General features: G+C 31.5%; 3 protein-coding genes across 4 annotated transcripts; 2 read left to right on the top strand and 1 right to left on the bottom strand.

The window, feature by feature from the left end:
• Nucleotides 1-1,378: 1,378 nt before the first annotated feature.
• On the top strand, nucleotides 1,379-13,797 carry LOC123674019 (DNA-directed RNA polymerase III subunit RPC1). Its single transcript, XM_045608820.1, has 23 exons — nucleotides 1,379-1,534; nucleotides 1,623-1,755; nucleotides 1,843-2,045; nucleotides 2,645-2,865; nucleotides 3,012-3,162; nucleotides 3,221-3,310; nucleotides 3,797-3,977; nucleotides 4,038-4,370; nucleotides 5,904-6,028; nucleotides 6,085-6,196; nucleotides 6,920-7,117; nucleotides 7,214-7,493; nucleotides 7,719-7,827; nucleotides 8,491-8,690; nucleotides 8,787-8,900; nucleotides 8,978-9,135; nucleotides 9,372-9,480; nucleotides 9,833-10,001; nucleotides 10,729-11,004; nucleotides 11,812-12,211; nucleotides 12,905-13,080; nucleotides 13,275-13,443; nucleotides 13,549-13,797. The coding sequence occupies exons 1-23, from the start codon at nucleotides 1,491-1,493 to the stop codon at nucleotides 13,744-13,746; spliced, it is 4,149 nt and encodes a 1,382-aa protein (XP_045464776.1). The 5' UTR covers nucleotides 1,379-1,490; the 3' UTR covers nucleotides 13,747-13,797.
• Nucleotides 13,758-14,390, bottom strand: LOC123674022 (prefoldin subunit 1). The gene is made up of 3 exons (XM_045608825.1): nucleotides 14,232-14,390; nucleotides 14,066-14,178; nucleotides 13,758-14,008 (listed from the first exon to the last, which is right to left on the bottom strand). Exons 1-3 carry the CDS (start codon nucleotides 14,259-14,261, stop codon nucleotides 13,789-13,791), a joined length of 363 nt encoding a protein of 120 aa, XP_045464781.1. The 5' UTR covers nucleotides 14,262-14,390; the 3' UTR covers nucleotides 13,758-13,788.
• Nucleotides 14,391-14,575: 185 nt separating this feature from the next.
• On the top strand, nucleotides 14,576-17,976 carry LOC123674021 (protein Pixie). 2 transcript variants are annotated; one of them, XM_045608823.1, is made up of 11 exons: nucleotides 14,626-14,731; nucleotides 14,787-14,794; nucleotides 14,867-15,083; nucleotides 15,134-15,349; nucleotides 15,404-15,611; nucleotides 15,667-15,853; nucleotides 15,913-16,034; nucleotides 16,093-16,377; nucleotides 16,801-16,916; nucleotides 17,229-17,425; nucleotides 17,577-17,976. In XM_045608823.1, the coding sequence occupies exons 3-11, from the start codon at nucleotides 14,871-14,873 to the stop codon at nucleotides 17,857-17,859; spliced, it is 1,827 nt and encodes a 608-aa protein (XP_045464779.1). In that variant the 5' UTR covers nucleotides 14,626-14,731; nucleotides 14,787-14,794; nucleotides 14,867-14,870; the 3' UTR covers nucleotides 17,860-17,976. The 2 variants fall into 2 exon arrangements, with proteins under 2 accessions (XP_045464778.1, XP_045464779.1); XM_045608822.1 differs by lacking the exon at nucleotides 14,787-14,794 and having other exon boundaries at nucleotides 14,576-14,731.
• Nucleotides 17,977-18,330: the final 354 nt, after the last annotated feature.

Genomic DNA, 18,330 nt, shown 5'->3' with positions numbered 1-18,330 from the left:
ATAGACCCTTAGAAAAGAAATAGTTCTTCTTCTTTTCTTCCTTCTAATAGATTTCCGATGGGAAGATTTTACCACAGATTACTAGTCTGTGATTTTACATTTTGCTTTATTTTTTCAACGCAACGCAACGAAATAAAAAATCTGACGCAGGAGGAACTCGAATACTTCGCTGATCATTTATCGGAGCTCAGTGAAGATTGATAAGAGTTTTTTTGATGAGAGTTTTTTTTAGAAAATATTTTGCCATGTTTTCGAAGAAAATGATGAGCTTTTCAACATACAACAAAATGGCCATTTTTGCTTTGGATGATTTGTGTCCGGATTAAGATGCAACTTAGTCCGGATCCACCTCAACTATCTGATTCTGATTACACCGAAGTTATAGAACCTGAAAATCCATCAACGTCATGACAAGCTACGGACTGTTCAGACAACTTAAAAATTGATTGTACCGCGCGATCCAATCGAAAACGCCAGAAGGCTGAAGAAAGCACTGAAGCAGAAAAAAAAGAAATCTGTGGAGGATCAAAAAATAATCCAAGATGTCTTACCAAAGCTGAAATGGATGGATGGCAACTTGTTACTGAGAGAGAGAGAGAGGAATCAGTTGCATTCAAAGGCAATGAAACTCTTTTCGGAAAAGTTTGCCTGTTGCATACACCCTACCAGTTTTTCGATTTTTTTTTTGATGAATATCTCATTGGACTTATAGTAGAACAATCGAATCTTTTCTCGGCTCAGTTGGATCCCATCAATCCTGTATGCCTACATTGCCTATAGAAAACACTTTTATGTGCACTAAATCACTAATCAGTATCGAACGAACGACCTTCAGTGTTGTGCCGACAACTTCTTAGAACGGCTACAGAAGCGATCACCCAAACTGCATTGTAGCATATAGGTATGTATCACAAAAAAAAAAGAAAATAGATACTTTCTTTACATCTAGATTTTTTAAAATATTTTTCCCTATGTCCGGAAGCATTTCTGGAGCTTATATATTTTTTCAGGAAAAAATAAAAAGTTGCGCATCAAAGGGTTAATACACAGACGTGAAAACTATTTTTTATAATAATAATTGGAAATTGCTCTGTATTTACATGAAGATCAGTTGACTCTACCCATTTTGGGTAGTTCGGTTACATGTAGCGCAACCATAGAACATAGAATATACTCTAAGATCTCAACTTACTTTTGAATTCAACGGTTTATACTACCACCAAAATTTGATCAGTACTTATTTTTTCATAGTCATTATTTTCGAATTTATCAATTGGTGATGCTTACAATCATACTGAACATTGCTTCAGCAAAGTTTTTCAGAAATACCTATTTGGTCCAAATAGTAGAAAAAGAAATTGTTACGTATTTCCCTTTTTGTGGTTATCTGATCTAACCTCATTATTTTCAAAATCGGAGGGCAATGTTAAAGTGTAATAATAAACTCAACTACAATAGTTTTTGAAGAACGAAGTTATTAATTTGTCAATATGACGAAAGACCAATTCAGACAAACAAATGTTGCTAAAGCAATGTAAGTACAAGATTCTTCCTAACATTTTATTACATCTTACCTTCTTGAATATTTGAAAAACAATGTTGGTTTACTCAAATTTTTTTAGTTCTGCTATCAAGTTTTGTGTGGAGAGCCCTTCTGATATGGAAAGGCAAGCGCGTCTTGAGATTTTCCAATCTAATATGTATGATCAAGGACCAAGAACTCCGATTCCTTATGGTGTTTTGGATCGAAAATTGGTAAATATATTTGCCAGAAATTATTCTTTGAAGATGAGGAAATTGTTTTGAGTAACCCAAAATTATAATTGCTTATTTTTGTTTCAGGGGAGCTTGTCAAATGTAGAACAATGTGGAACATGTGGAAAGACATTAACTGAATGTTCAGGCCATTTTGGTTTCATAAATTTGGAACTCCCAGTTTTTCATGTTGGATATTTTAACCATATTTTACATATTTTGAGATGTATTTGCAAACATTGTTCTAGAATCTTATTAAAAAATGATGATATAATGTTATATGGAAAAAGGTTTGTATTAAAAAAATTAATTACACATATAGATTGATGCTTACATTCGACAGAAAGGAAAATTCCGGGCTTCTTAGCCATGGACGTTGCCATATTTAATATTATAGTAGATGATGTTTGCAATTGTTGAGCAGGCTATAGAACACCAAAATAACTCTTTCAAAAATCGAAAATGTGCCATTCATTTTTTTCTACCTCAAATGAGTTCTGAGATCCTCTCGCTAGGCAACGAATTTGGGACACCTAATATTACAACATAATGCATGCAGACCAGAGAATGATTTGGTAGGAACAAGAGTAAGAGAAAATCTGAATTCATCTCTTTCTCATCGATACTGCAAAAATTTAGCGCCGAGTTACAATCTCCCAATGAGTACCACAGTAGAAAGAGGAATGTTCCAATTCTGTCAAACAATCCGGCTTCTGCAAATGTTCAGTGTGATACTAGTATTGTTTGATTTATGTGAATTGTACTGTCTTCTATAGAAGATGATCAGAATATGCTATAAATTTTAGATTTTAATTTAATTATACAATCTGTGAATGAGTTTGATAATGTTAAAATTTAGGGTCTCTAACAAATATATTCTAATTTTTAGATTTAAAAATCCAAATTTGAGTTATATGGACAAGAAAAAGTTCCGTAAAAAAGTAGGAGACTTATGCAAAAAGGTTAGGAAGTGTCCACACTGTTCACAGATAAATGGTACAGTTAAAAAAGCTCCTTCATCGAAAGGAGGTGCAACTGGATCTGTTTTGAAGATAATACATGAAATAAGCAAAGGAAATGAGAAAACAGAATATGTTACGCAAGAAATAGGTATTTATACCAATATGTAATTATTGTACTTTTGCAATGGACAATTTAGTTTCAACAAATTTGATCAGTTGAAAATTTCTCAACATTAAATGTTTGATGGGATATTTCAATTGTATAATGAAACTTCAATTATTTTTCTTTTGCAGCAAAAATAAAGAGTTGTACAACTTCAAATCTAAATCTTCAGACTTGTATTGTAGAATCACTTACTGAAAATTTAACACCTATTGATGTCAAGGGTTTATTTGAAAGAATTACAGTAGATGATACATTGTTACTTGGAATGCACTATGATAGGTAAAATGAGGAATCAGTTTAAATCAAATTCAATTTAATATATCAAACAAATTTTCAGGTGTAAACCAGAAGATTTGATTTTAACACGTATGTTGGTCCCCCCACTTGCAATTAGACCATCTGTGATCTCAGAATTGAAAGCAGGAACGTAAGTACATTTAATTTATTTTCTTTACCAGTTGTATTGGTAGTGAGATCTTTTTCTGACCCAAAATAAGGAAATTCTTCAATAATATCGAAGAAAATATATTAATGATCGAATATAATTCGTAACACTCATTTAATAAAATCCTACTATTGTTGAATACTGTGGGATAAAGAAGCCTTTATCATGGTTAAGGTAGGAAATTTTATTAGCTTTGAGCTATAGTTTCCAGATAATTCTTTTGAATGTACTTTTGACTGATTTAATTTTCTAAATTTTCGGAGGTCTTTAATAACATTCACAACTAAAAATGCTTTACTTTTACAATTTAGGACAAAACACAACTAGTTCAAATATCGAGGTTATAGGAAATCTAGGAGAGTTAGAATTTAAATGTTATAACTATAATATAGTTGCTTTGAAGATATATCTTATCTTTCATTTAGGAAAGTTGAATAATTTTTGTATTGAATCCAAATTTTTTTTTAGAAATGAAGATGATTTATCAGTGAAACAGTCAGAGATAATATTCATAAATGAATGTATCCGAAAACATAAATTATCTGGTGCGTCTTCTAATATGTTTCTTGAAGGTTGGGATTTTTTACAACTTCAATCAGCTCTCTTCTTCAATAGTGAACTTTCTGGTGTTCCTCTATCTATGATGCAGGTAAGTAGTCATGCAAACTACTCAAAAGTACAAAATTCTTGAAAAAGCAATTGATTTTAGTCAAAGAAACCTGGCCGAGGCTTGGTTCAGCGTTTGAAGGGTAAACAGGGAAGATTTCGAGGAAATCTTTCAGGTAAACGTGTCGATTTTACCGCAAGAACCGTAATTTCACCGGATCCTAATTTGGAAATTGATCAAGTTGGCGTGCCCAAATATATCGCAAAAATTTTAACCTTTCCTGAAATGGTATTCCCTAATAACATAAATGCAATGAGGCGACTTGTCATGAGAGGTCCTGATAACTGGCCTGGAGCAAATTATATTCAACAAAAAAATGGCATGAAAAAATTTTTGAAGTATGGCAACAGGGAAAAATTAGCTCATGAATTGAGGGTAAGTTGAAAATTTCTTTGATTCTAGTTCTTTATTTTTGCGCGCTTGTTCCAATGGGCTATTGTTTTGCCGAAATGCCTGTAATTTCCTAATTTTCAACAGAACCCAATCAAGGGCTTGGTTTCGATTCATTGGCGAAGAATTCTAGGCCAAAATAATATCTTTCAGGTTTCCTTGCTTATGAATAGTCTTCAATGGAATGAGCCTTCCTTGAAAATTTTTAGAGTTGGAATATCTCGTTGATGAGCATATTATTCTATTTGATGGTTCTGGAGTGTTCATAAAAATTTTTGGTTTTTTAATAAATGAAAAAATATATATGTGATCGAATTGAAATTCAGAAATTAGTTTTAACATAGCAAAATGACTGTTCATGCAAAATTTTGTGAGTATCGTTTCCCAGAAGCTGTACATCCGATTTCACTGAAATTTTGTATCTAATGTTCATTGATCTATCAAAAATTTCGGCTATTTAGCTTTTATGCAGAAAAAATACTCCAGTTTTTCTGATCTGATAACCATCTGTTAATTTAGTTTCAGCTAATTTAGGAGTTTGGGCCTTGTTATCAGTACACCTGCACTGATTTAATGTCATTGTACAATGACAAAATAACACAAAGTAACTGCCAACGTTACTCTGGTTACTCTCTATGAAATTTTCATTGTATACAACTTTTGTAATAATGGTCTACCATGAATCTACCCTATGAATCTCAAAAACTGGTCATAGCAAAACCTATTTGACGTTATAAAAGTGTACTCGAACTAAGTATTATGACAAAGTAATCTGTCAATTTTCGTAACAGTCACACCAACTGCCAAGATACAATAAAAAAATCACTAGGATATATAATCTGAATTTTTCATTGAATTTCGACATTATTTCACGAAACTTGACTGAAATAGAGAAAATATTGTCTAATACTCGTTGCAGAAGGCAATTCCAACACTCATGCGTTCCAAAACTCGCTCCTTCGTCGCTCGTTTTCGAATTTCGCATTCGTGTTGGAATAGGAGCCCTTTCTGCAACTTGTTTTAGAATATACTATTCATTTGAATAATGTTCGACTCACTCCGTATCGAACAACAATTTTATTTGAATATCAGTCTAAAATTATTACCTTATGGATAAGCAATATTTGTCGTGTAATAGTGTTTCATTCAAGATGTTTTCCTACAAAAAATGTTACTTTAAATGCCATTTTCCAACTTCGATTCCTTGTATCTCAAAAACTGGTGATAGGTTTGAGTTGGACCCATAGACTTTCTTGTTTAGGAGGTCATATTCTACAAAATACGAAAAATTCAGAAAAATTAACCGGTGACAATTTTTCCATTAGGCTGCTGACTGGTCCTTTCTTGAAAAAATACTTGAATACGAATTTGAACAAGTGCGCAAAAGCTTGTGATTTCACATCAGTGTTCTGCTCATTTTTTTCGTATCTCATTGATTTAGATTCCCTACGTTACTTTTACACATTTCATCATATTTTTGTTATGGCCAACTATTGAATTGAAATGTATGAATTGCAGGTTGGAGACTTGGTAGAAAGGCACCTGGATGATAATGACGTAGTTCTATTCAACAGACAGCCAAGTTTACACAGGTTGTCTATCATGTCTCATAGAGTGAAGATTCATGATAATAGGACCTTGAGGTTAGTAAACACAGTAATCAATATTGAACTTCCCCTTAAAAAAAGATTGGTTTCAGGTTCAATGAGTGTTGCTGTAATCCCTATAATGCTGATTTTGATGGTGATGAAATGAACTTGCATTTACTTCAAACAGTAGAAGCTAAAGCAGAAGCTGATATTTTATTGGGGGTTGGTATATTTCAACAGAAAATATGACATAAAATGAAAATATTGTCGATTTAGAAAAAGCTTAGATCCATTGATGTTACTTTGCTATAATCAAATTATAGATGTAACCTTAGGATTGTTTGAAAAACAACACCAATCAAGCCAACAGGAACTTGAGTCACAAGTCTTCTCCACGAAAACGATGAAACTTTATTGAAAAAACTGTTACTGACATGTTTTGAATCCTGATGGGTTCATCTTCAGTGAAGGACTGAAAGAAAATTTAAACTACAAAAAAATGAAAGAAAAAAACTGTAGAAACAATGTGCTCATTGAATTGAACAATACTCAGAATGCAAAGAAAAAGAATATCCGAATAAAAAAAACGAGAGAAGGAAAGAACAATATAATAATTAATTTACAAATTACTATTATAGATCGACGAACGAAAGAATCTGATTCAGTGATCACGTTGTTTCTACAGTTTTTTTGACTCAATTTCTTACAGTTTAAATTTTCTTTCAGTTCTTCACTGAAGATCAACCCCATCAGGGTTCGAAAGTTGTCTGTAACAGTTTTTTCAATAAAGTTTCATTGTGTTTGTGGAGAAGATTAATGACCTTAGTTCCCTTTCGATATCTAATACTCCACTTTGAGTATGGACTTCTTTCTTCAATTAAAAATCGACTTTTATATATCTACAGCTTTATTTTTTGAGACATATTAATAACAATAATATTTCAGAATAAACATAATTTGGTAACACCTAGAAATGGTGAATTACTCATAGCAGCAATTCAAGATTTCATAACAGGAGCTTATTTAATAAGCAAAAAAGACACATTTTTTGATCAATTTACTGCCACACAATTAGCTGCTTCCTTATTGGCTAGTAAAGATATGGACACTGATGTAAAATTGCCACCTCCATGCATAATAAAGGTATTTAACCGAGAGTATATTTTTTGTTAATATGCACACTATTTTATTTTTGAAAATTTGTCCTTTCTAATAATAATTTGTTATTTTTGTTTACAGCCCAAGTGTTTGTGGTCTGGAAAACAGATAATAAGTCTTGTTTTCCGACCAAACGAAGAAGACCCTGTGAAAGCAAATTTAGCTGCTCCAGGCAAAGGGGATACAAAGAAAAAGGAATTTTGTGAGAAAGATACCTATGTTTTGATAAGAAACTCTGATCTTCTTTGCGGCACACTGACCAAATCTAATTTAGGCAGTGGAGGGAAGGAGAAAAATATATTTTATATTATATTGAAGGATTATGGTGCAGAATATGCCATTAGAACTATGTCTCGATTAGGTAAGTTAAAAATCTGCCCTTTCAATGATAACATTTACAGGCATGAAATCATTGTTGAAAATCCCACCCCAAATGCTGCTAAAATGTCTTGGCTTATGGCTTATGAATTTTGCAGTGCTTGTACAAGTTCATTATGGTTATTGTTGATACTGTCCCTAGTGTCCCTAGCCTTGTCAGATCAGATTCTTATAATGATCTTCAAATTTCATATTCTTTTTATTTCAGCACGACTGGCATCATATTATTTAATGAACACTGGTTTTTCTATTGGTATTGAAGATGTAACACCTAGTACCCATTTATATCAAAGGAGGACATCTGTTCTCAACAGTGGGTGAGTAGAATTTTTAATTTAATTTTGAAATTTTTTATATATTTTTTGTTCATAATATTTTTATGCGCTCTTCTGAACACCATTACTAACATGAACTGCTTACCAACTTAATCAGTATTTCTTAGTTTGGAATTCATGCTTTGTCTGTTGTTGTCGCCTAAAGCAATTCATGCCAAACTATTTTCAATTTACATTTCATTAAAAAAAACACCATCTGAATTGAAATCAATTATTTCAAATGGCACTTTTTATCAGAAAACAACAAATATCGTCTCTATATGACTCATTCTCATTTAATTTGATTTTAAGGATTTTTTCATTTGATAGCGTTTAAATTTTTTAAAATTTCGATAAAAATTCATATCAGGTATTTTTGGCATATATAATTTCAAAAAGAGAAAAATGAGTCTCTAATGGTTCTGATAAATGCAAAATATAGTTTTTGTTATTTAGCGGTCTATTTCTTGTTTTTCACCATGTAAAGAAAATAATATATCATTAAACCACCGATTTTTTATTTTTATTTTCAATTTGTTTTTATTACATTCTTGAGATTGTACAAATCTTTGGTCAATTTATTTTTCTTACTTTTGATGAATAGGACTAAAAACTCTATCCTCACTTTTCATAAATAAGTCTAAAAAAATTCTTTCTCTAATTCAGATATAAGAAATGTGATGAAATGATAAAAGATATGAAAGAAGGTAAATTACAATGTCAACCAGGATGCACCTCTGAAGAGTCTTTAGAGAGTATGCTTCTCAATGAATTATCTTCAATAAGAGACTCTTGTGGACAGGTTTGTGTGGAAGAACTGCCTCCAAGCAATGCTCCACTTATCATGGCACTTTCAGGATCGAAAGGTAAGTTTTTCTTCTAACAAAAGTAATATATTCCTCATCAAAGTGATTCCTTTGATGGATTTAATTCCTCTTAATTTTGTTTATTGTATTTTCCAGGTTCTGTTATTAACATTTCGCAGATGGTATCTTGTGTAGCACAGCAAGCAGTTAATGGTAAAAGAGTGCCAGACGGGTTCGACCTTCGTTCCTTGCCCCATTTCTTAAATTTGGGTGAGTTTGAATTGATTGATTTTGATAGTCAATAAATTGTGAGTTCTCATATTTTTTATGTGTTTGTAATTTTTCAGATATGTCACCTGAAGCAAAGGGATTCGTTGAAAATAGTTTCTATTCTGGTATGATTCCCACAGAAATGTTTTTCCATACAATGGGTGGACGTGAAGGTCTTGTAGATACAGCTGTTAAAACTGCAGAGACTGGTTATATGCAAAGAAGATTAGTTAAGGTATTTTCTAGTTTTCATTTTAGAATACACTCAATACAGTTTTTTTTCCACTAAGTCTCAAATCTTTCTCTAAGCACTCTTTCACCAGCGCTCTATTATTTTTTCGCATTTCTCGATTTTTTTTGATGATTTGAGATGCAAATTATTATATTGGGGGAATAATAAACCATAGTTTGAAACATAAAAATAATCTATCATCATTATATTATTCCTTGCAGTTATATAATTTTTTTTAGGTGCTTGAAGACTTGGTGGTCGCTTATGATAATACTGTGAGAAATGCTGAAAAGCACATTGTTCAATTAAGATATGGTGGAGATGGCTTGGATCCGACATATATGGAAGGTAAATGGGAAAACAATTCAAGGAACTTATTGTTTTCATTCTAAGTTATCTTTGTAGTGATAATGCAGGTCAAATAATATATTTGCAATATGGAGTAGTAAAATCTATTACTTCAAAACTTTTATTTTATATTGTACAACAAATGCATTTTGGAAATTCCATTATAAACTTTCGTAAAGCTATTTGCAAACTTAATCTGCGGGTTTTATATTTTTATTAGCTTTAAATTTTGATTAGGTTTGTTATATTGGGTATTTTCTTGAATTTTATTGTTCTATATTCTAGTAGTCTGCATTTGTTTCATTAATGAATATACCTGATTACCTCCAAAATCTAAAATTAATGTTTATAGGTAATGGTGTTCCAGTCAACTTCGAACGAGTATTGGCACATATTAAAGCAAAATATCCATACAGGGAGGAGGCACCACTTACAAGTGATGAAATTAAAAGGGCTACTTCTGCATTCCTAGCTACAGATGCACTTAACGAATGTAGTGAGGGTTTCAAAGACGACTTGAAGTAGGTTGAGTAATATACAGGGTGGCCATTTGAAAACGAAACAGACAAGATTACAGACGACATAAAGTTTTTCGATAGAAATGCTCGGACAGGTCGATTTCTGTTTCGAGGGGGACAACTTAAGATGTAGGTTACGGACGCATAGCGCTTCAACCCTTGCTACTACAACCCTCACCCCCAAATTTTGAATAGGGAAGATGGGGTGAGTGATACCTCATTTGAAAGGTATTTTTATACTGATTTCAGCACAGTAATTGTTTTTTCATGTTATGCATTAGTTCTCGAAATATTCTTAACTAAGTATTTGAAAATGAAGTGTTGTTTTCATGGCACTTGTAGTGTTTTGTGAAAAATCGACATTTTGAGCTTCAAAACAACCATGACTGTGTCTTCCTTCCTAACTAACTAACGCATGAATATTTCGAGAACTAATGCATAAAATGAAAAAACAATTACTGTGCTGAAATCAGTATAAAAATACCTTTAAATTGAGGTATCACTCACCCCATCTTCCCTATTCAAAAATTGGGGGTGGGGTTGTAGCAGCAAGGGTTGAAGCGCTATGCGTCCGTAACCTACATCTTAAGTTGTCCCCCTCGAAACAGAAATCGACCTGTCCGAGCATTTCTATCGAAAAACTTTATTTCGTCTGTAATCTCGTCTGTTTCGTTTTCAAATGGCCACCCTGTATATTTTGCATTTGAAAAATTAATATATTTTTCTACAGGAAATTCATGAAGCAAATTGAAGGAAAAGTTGAAAAGGTTGAAACAAAATTTGGGGATCTCAAGGTGGCAAAAGAGATTGAAAGATTGAGCTGCAGCCAACTAGTCGCGTTCCTTGAAACTTGTGGACAGAAATACTTGAAATCAATTATTGAACCTGGTACATCTGTTGGTGCTCTCGCTGCTCAAAGTATTGGAGAACCAGGTACTCAGATGACTTTGAAAACATTCCATTTTGCTGGCGTTGCTAGTATGAATATTACACAGGGAGTACCCAGGTATGTAGTAATATGTTTTTTTTTACATTATTTTCCAAAAATTGGAAGTTTCTTTCGAAAATGATTGATAATATATGTGCCAAAAGCCCTGAAACATTTTTAGGTACCGTTTTTATCATCTTAATACTCACTTATATTATCTATTCTACCTGATTTATTCAATTTTTGAATTATTAAAAATATTTCTAAATTGTAACTTTTTTTTTGTTGACAAGACATGTTAGTTATTTTTGAAATATTATTAAAATTTCTGATTATTGTCAACAATAATCAAACATTCAAATCAAATAATCAAACATGGATTATGGCAAATACCTACTCTCAACTGTGACAGAAACTTCAGAACCGATTTAGACACTTAATAACACGATTAAGAATGATTTCAAATTGAATTGAGACAAACTACACCTTAAAATGACATTTGTGACACGCATTCTTACCTCATAAAGTGAATGTCAAGTGTGAATATAAAATAATAAAGAACACTCAAACAAATTTTATCAGTGCAAAAACTTTCGCCCTGTTTCTGTTTTTCTGAGTTTTGTTCTCTTTAGTTATTATTTATCTTTTTTTTTTAACTCTGCCTTCATGGTTATTTTTGAGAGTTTTTATTTTTTTCATCCACTAATTTCTGCATGATACTAATTAAGAATTTATATTGTTTTTCATATCACATACAGGTAATGATGTATTATACCTCAGTGATGTAATTCGTTTATTCACCGAAATAAACTCCATTATTATATTACTATCATTATTGATGTTCCATGACTTTTTTCACTTAGATCTAAATCGATTTTTTTTCAGACTGAAGGAAATTATGAATGCTACTCCTAATATAAGCACTCCAATTATTCGTGCTGCCCTCACAGATCCTAATGATTTTGAGCTTGCTAAAGCAGTAAGAAATCGTATTCAGAAAACAACATTGCAGGAGATTATAGTCAAAATGGTTGAATGTGGTGGTAAAGGGAGAAGCTTATTGATATTTATCAATTTAGATTTCAAAAAAATGCATGAACTTGAAATAAATGCAGATACTGTTAAGTATAGCTTGTGCATGTCCAAGTTGAAATTGAAGTCGAATGAAGTAAAAGTTGAAAGTCAAACTATTATCTCAATTCAGTTGGACAATAGAAATAAGAAGAGATCCATACTTTTTAACATGAGTGACTTGCTCATTGCTTTGCCACAAGTTATGATTCAAGTGAGTATATATTAATTTATTTAACCATTGTGAATATGAACTTCTCCAAGAAATGAACAGACGACCATTTAATGTGGGAATAAAAAAATTGTTTGTAAATGAATTCAAAGGTGAATATTTCGAAGCATTCTTGCGAATTGTGTTCTTTAAGTACATATGAATATCTCTTCATATTTTTTTCTTTTTCAATAAGGAATGTCTTAATCTTATATGCAAATATTTATAGAAGAATCGGTTTTGTTTCTATATTTCATCCTTAATAATTGAAAAAGGCAGGGTAAAATACGTGCCACCATGCCAGGATGGTTTTTTGAGAATTTCGACTTTGCACCAACGGTTTGTCAGCATAATATTTATGTAAGGCATAGGGTGAAAACTTGAAAGGAACTCGCATTAATTCGACAGAAATTTGGGAACGAGATGTGAATGCTATGAACTATCCATCTCGTAGCAGAGTCCTCAATAGAATATGCTTGGAATTTATAATTAACCATTCAATTTGGAGGATGTGGGATAACTTATTGAAATTTCGGATAACTTGGACCAAATAGAGATTTGGAGTTTTTTTTGTTCGTAGGTTTTTCTTCATGCAATCTTGCACTAAAATTCGAAATTATAATTATCCTTGGGGTGTGTTAATTTTTTGGAGCAAGATATCTTTCTTATATTTGCATATTTATATATTTGTTTTAGGGTTACCCAACTGTGAACAGAGCTGTAGTTGCTAATGGGGATGACGGTACTTACAATTTATGTGTTGAAGGTAACAATTTGAGGGAAGTCTTGGCTACATATGGAGTAGATGGTCGAAAAACTACGTCTAATAATGTTATGGAAGTTTATAAAGTATTGGGTATTGAAGCAGCAAGGTATTTTAATTCATATAAATTTTTTGTTTTTTAATAACAAAAAACTTTATTATTTATCTGGAGTATCAAATCGATGAGTATATAAATTAGATATCTGTAATAAGAACTTTATTTTTCATATTAATGTTGTTTTCAACAATTGCAAAAAAATTTTCTACTTAATATTTTATGTATTAATTTCCAATTCATTACAGGGAAACAATAATGAAGGAAATAGAAATGGTTATGGAGAATCATTCTATAAGCGTTGATCATAGGCATATTATGTTGTTAGCTGCTCAAATGACACATACAGGTGAAGTTTTAGGGGTAACAAGGCATGGTCTAGCAAAAATGAAAGAATCTGTTTTTAATTTGGCTTCGGTGAGTTGTTAAAAGGAGAAAATGCTATCATTAAATTTATGAATCGATACTTCAGGTATATTAAGTATTACTATATCATAATAATTTTTTCAATTTTGTTTTCAGTTTGAGAAGACCTCAGATCACTTATTTGATGCTGCCTATTATGGACAAATAGATCCTATAAATGGGGTTTCAGAAAATATCATAGTAGGAGCTGAAGCACCTGTTGGAACTGGAACATTTAAACTTATACAAAAATCAAGTTATGAACATCCTGAACCTGATATTACAGATACACTTCTATTTGCCAATGAAAAATAAAAAAATGTATATATTTTTCAATTTATATTATAAATAAATATTTCAACATTTCTTTTGATTTACTAATTCTCTCAAACTGTTAGTTGCCTCTTTCAAACTATTTTCAAGGTAAACTTTATTATTTTCCAGAATTTTAATTTTTTCTTCAGCGAAACTTTGTTTTTTCTGCAAATTATTTTTTATAGTTTCAACTGGGGTAGCGACAAACATCCTTCCTACAGATTCATATGTTTTGGTATTTGCATCTAATGAAGAAATTTGACTGTAATGATTAATAAAATTATAATCCAATTAAGTAGGGAAGAAGAAAGACTATTACCTTTCAGTGAATAAAGCATGCTGTTTATTCTTCTTTAAGTTTTCTATTTGGATATCTGCCAATCTCAGCTTTTGACTAGTTTCAATTTGCTTCTCCTGAAGTTCAGTGAATGCCTAAAAATTAGGTTATAACTTTTGCGGAATTGAATATTTTTTTATTATTTCACCTTTTTAAGTTCCAAATCAACCTTCGACATTTTAATGCAAGTTAAATTTCTATCAATAACTTCAATTTCAGAAACAGCCTTCCCTTAATCCAAAAAAAGGCATGAATTATAGGAACTAAACGCAGATACTGATGTTTTCTATGATCATATTACTAATCGGACTACTATCCAAATTGGAAAACTTTTTTCAGCGCCTATGTAAAAATTTATTATGAAAGGGGTCTTGTTGTTTGAAGTTCATAGCCTGTTATTGAATTTATTTTTCATTTTAATTTTCCAGATTAGAATACGTATATCATCGGTAGATTGAAGAAATTCTTTTTTTTCGTAGATCAATTTATGAATCATAGAATTTTATTGAGAGAAAAACTTTGCGTGTCTTCAATCCTTTCCTTTAACAGGCTGTTCAGTCAGAAAGGACTCGGCTGGATGTAATTAAATTTAATTTCAATTTTGGAAATTTTTATTCCTACTTCAATTGTGAGGACATTCTAAAAAACGTAATTGTATATTTATTTTAACAATTATCATTTAATCCTGTTCATATTATCTTAGCTTTATAGGTTAGTTTTACTTTTCAACATGACCGACTTTTCAACCTAAGAAATAATATTTAACATATGGATTGCTTACAGAAAAATGTCTAGAAGAAAAAATCAAGAAGAAAGTGACAAACTTACTCGTATTGCTATCGTCAATGCTGATAAGTGTAAGCCTAAAAGATGTAGGCAGGAATGTAAAAAATCTTGTCCAGTTGTTCGAATGGGAAAATTATGTATCGAAGTTTTACCTAATAGTAAAATAGCGTCAATTTCGGAAGAGTTGTGCATTGGTTGCGGTATATGTGTTAAAGTAAGATGTGATAAATGAGTGAAATGTTGATTATAATGGAAATATTTTAGAAATGTCCATTTGAAGCTATTACAATTATTAATCTTCCAAGTAATTTGGAACGAGACACAACTCATCGATATGGCAAAAATTCATTCAAATTGCATAGATTACCTATCCCTCGACCTGGAGAAGTTTTAGGACTTGTAGGTACCAATGGAATTGGCAAATCCACTGCTTTGAAGATATTAGCTGGAAAACAAAAACCTAATCTTGGGAAGTATATGGTATGGCACTTCTGATTTTATTTCATTAGTAAATTATAGAAGAATGCATTGTAGGAACCTCCAGACTGGACAGAGATTCTGAGTCATTTTAGGGGTAGTGAACTCCAAAATTATTTCACTAAAATTTTGGAAGATGATCTAAAAGCTCTGATTAAACCACAATATGTAGATCAGATTCCAAAAGCTGTTAAGGGTACTGTTGGCCAATTATTAGCACGAAAAAGTGAAATGAATAATCAGGAACAAATTTGTCGAATGTTGGGTATGAGATTTGTTTTTATTTTCTGAGAATGGATTTCTTCACCTTGATATTCCAGATTTGTCTCACATCCAAGAGAGAGAAATAGCAGCATTATCTGGAGGGGAATTGCAACGTTTTGCATGTGCAATGGTGTGCATCCAAAATGGGGATATTTTCATGTTTGATGAACCATCTTCTTACTTGGATGTCAAACAACGTTTGAATGCTGCTTTAACAATTAGGTCCCTTATTCATCCTGATAAGTAGGTTGTCAATTTATGGAAATGCCCAAGAGGGGATAATATTTTTGTATATATTTTAGGTTCATTATTGTAGTAGAGCACGATTTGAGTGTCCTCGATTACTTATCTGATTTCATTTGTTGTCTGTACGGAGTGCCAGGTGCATATGGTGTAGTAACTATGCCTTTTTCAGTAAGGGAAGGTTTGTATAATCTATGGGGAGTATACCTTGGATGTAATTCATATTTTTGATTTCATAGGTATTAATATTTTCCTTGATGGTTTTGTACCAACTGAGAACTTAAGATTCAGAGATGAATCATTGGTATTTAAAGTTGCTGAATCTGCAAATGAAGAAGAGGTTAAACGTATGAACCATTATGAATATCCTGCTATGAAGAAGACCATGGGAAATTTTAAATTAGAGGTCCTCAAGGGTCAGTTTTCAGATTCCGAAATTTTAGTTTTGCTTGGTGAAAATGGTACTGGCAAAACAACTTTCATCAGGATGTTGGCTGGTAACCTTGAACCAGATACTGGCTCAGGTAATTAAAATTTATTGTGATGCTAATAGAACATTGTGTAAGATGAAGTGCTTGTTAGAAGTTAAGGATATTTATGTTTTCTGAAGATGAATATTTTTCTTTATTATGAAGCTAGTTTTTATTATTTTTGTCTATCTTTCTCTTTAGTTTCATGTCGATAAGATCAAACGTTTTACTCAATTAAAAATCAAATTTTCATTGTGCCAAGTCAAGTTTTATCCGATTTTGTTATATGATTCCTTGTACAACATTCTTGATTTTTCTACTGGATGAAGAGAAACATATGTAAAAAAAATATGCTAGAAAAACTGAATTCATTTTGTTCTAATTAATGTAATATCTATAATGTAATTTTTGTAATATGTATTTAACATATTCTTTAACTATTAGTTGAAATTTTTAATTTGTAAATTATTTTTTCAGCTGATTTGCCACAGCTGCATATTAGCTACAAGCCTCAAAAAATCAGTCCTAAATCTCAGGGATTAGTAAGGCAGTTACTTCATGAGAAAATCAGAGATGCTTACGTACATCCACAGGTCAGTTTCTTGATTTAAATATGTAATTTTTTTCAGTATTGGCAGGTACTCCTCAATGTCCTGTAGTTATTATGCAAAAATTCTAAAAACTCAAATAATTTTTACCTTTTATAATAATTACACGACGAGAAACATATTGGATTGGGTGAACTTATGATTAGGTTAGTTCGAAGTAAACTTGAGGGTCATTTATATTTCATTTGCTTCTAGTTTTTGCTGCAAAAAAAAACTATAATATTTACAATTTACATTGAAATACTATAGGTCTTTTACCAATATTTCTGTTAACAAAAACTTTCTTTCTTCTTTTAGTTCATTACTGATGTGATGAAACCTCTTAAAATTGAAGATATTATCGACCAAGAAGTTCAGAATTTATCAGGAGGAGAATTGCAAAGAGTTGCAATGACTCTTTGTTTGGGTAAACCAGCTGATGTTTATTTAATTGACGAACCTAGTGCTTATTTGGACTCAGAGCAGCGTTTGGTTGCCGCCAAAGTTATAAAAAGGTGAGAGAAAATTGAATAATTACCTACAATTGATCTTACCTTATTCAAATAAAATTTAGACTTGAAATAAATTATGAAACTTAAGGATCTTTACAATCTGTGATATTGTAAATATTTATAAAAATAAATTTATTTAAACATTCCTTTCCAGATTCATACTTCATGCTAAGAAAACTGGCTTTGTAGTAGAGCACGATTTCATTATGGCAACCTATTTGGCAGACAGAGTAATTGTCTTTGAAGGAAGGCCATCAGTTGATACCACTGCCCATTCCCCACAAACTCTCTTAGCTGGAATGAATAAGTTCTTGGAGTTGTTGGGCATCACTTTCAGAAGGGATCCTAACAATTTCCGACCCAGAATCAATAAATTGGAATCAGTGAAGGATTGTGAACAAAAACGTTCGGGACAGTATTTCTTTTTGGAAGATTAAATTTCTTTAATTGTATGTCCTTGCATTTATATGCGAATACATTGATAAATAATCATAACTATGGTGCATTTTTGGTTGTACTCCTTTCCATTTGTCTTAATATAATATGGAAGTTGAGTTGTATTGTTTTTTTTTAGAAATATACTTTTACACATTTAACTTCCAAGCAGAGTATTGGAAATTAAAAAAAAAACTGATCTTATATTATAATTTGATTTTGAGTTTGATCTACTAAAGAATAGAACAAGAAATTTTTTACGTATTTTCAAAGATGAGTGTGTATCGGGTGTCTGAAATTCGTTGTGACCGGAACAAATTCAAGCAAGATTTTTTGTAAAATTAATTTAGTTAAAACTGCAACCTCATAAATTCAACTGCTTTGAAGCTATAAGAGAAAATTGGAAAATGGCGTGAAATGAAAAGTTTTCATAACTTATTATACAATGTTACTACTACTACTACTGAAGCTGA

This window comes from Harmonia axyridis, chromosome 2 (assembly GCF_914767665.1).
Source record: "Harmonia axyridis chromosome 2, icHarAxyr1.1, whole genome shotgun sequence".
Taxonomy (NCBI): Eukaryota; Metazoa; Arthropoda; class Insecta; order Coleoptera; family Coccinellidae; genus Harmonia; species Harmonia axyridis.
The sequence above is the reverse complement of the archived record's forward strand: the minus strand, read 5'-3'. Positions and strand labels throughout refer to the sequence as shown.

Bases quoted from the DNA above. Each gene is read 5' to 3' on its own strand.
- LOC123674019 (XM_045608820.1), top strand. From the start codon at position 1,491: ATGACGAAAGACCAATTCAGACAAACAAATGTTGCTAAAGCAAT. The intron at 6,029-6,084 runs GTTAGTAAACAC...GATTGGTTTCAG, and splicing joins CATGATAATAGGACCTTGAG to GTTCAATGAGTGTTGCTGTA. The intron at 9,136-9,371 runs GTATTTTCTAGT...AATTTTTTTTAG, and splicing joins TGCAAAGAAGATTAGTTAAG to GTGCTTGAAGACTTGGTGGT.
- LOC123674022 (XM_045608825.1), bottom strand. From the start codon at position 14,261: ATGTCGAAGGTTGATTTGGAACTTAAAAAG. The intron at 14,179-14,231 runs GTGAAATAATAA...CCTAATTTTTAG, and splicing joins TTGATTTGGAACTTAAAAAG to GCATTCACTGAACTTCAGGA. The intron at 14,009-14,065 runs GTAATAGTCTTT...TAATCATTACAG, and splicing joins CATGCTTTATTCACTGAAAG to TCAAATTTCTTCATTAGATG.
- LOC123674021 (XM_045608822.1), top strand. From the start codon at position 14,871: ATGTCTAGAAGAAAAAATCAAGAAGAAAGTGACAAACTTACTCGTATT. The intron at 16,378-16,800 runs GTAATTAAAATT...TTATTTTTTCAG, and splicing joins TGAACCAGATACTGGCTCAG to CTGATTTGCCACAGCTGCAT. The intron at 17,426-17,576 runs GTGAGAGAAAAT...ATTCCTTTCCAG, and splicing joins GCCGCCAAAGTTATAAAAAG to ATTCATACTTCATGCTAAGA.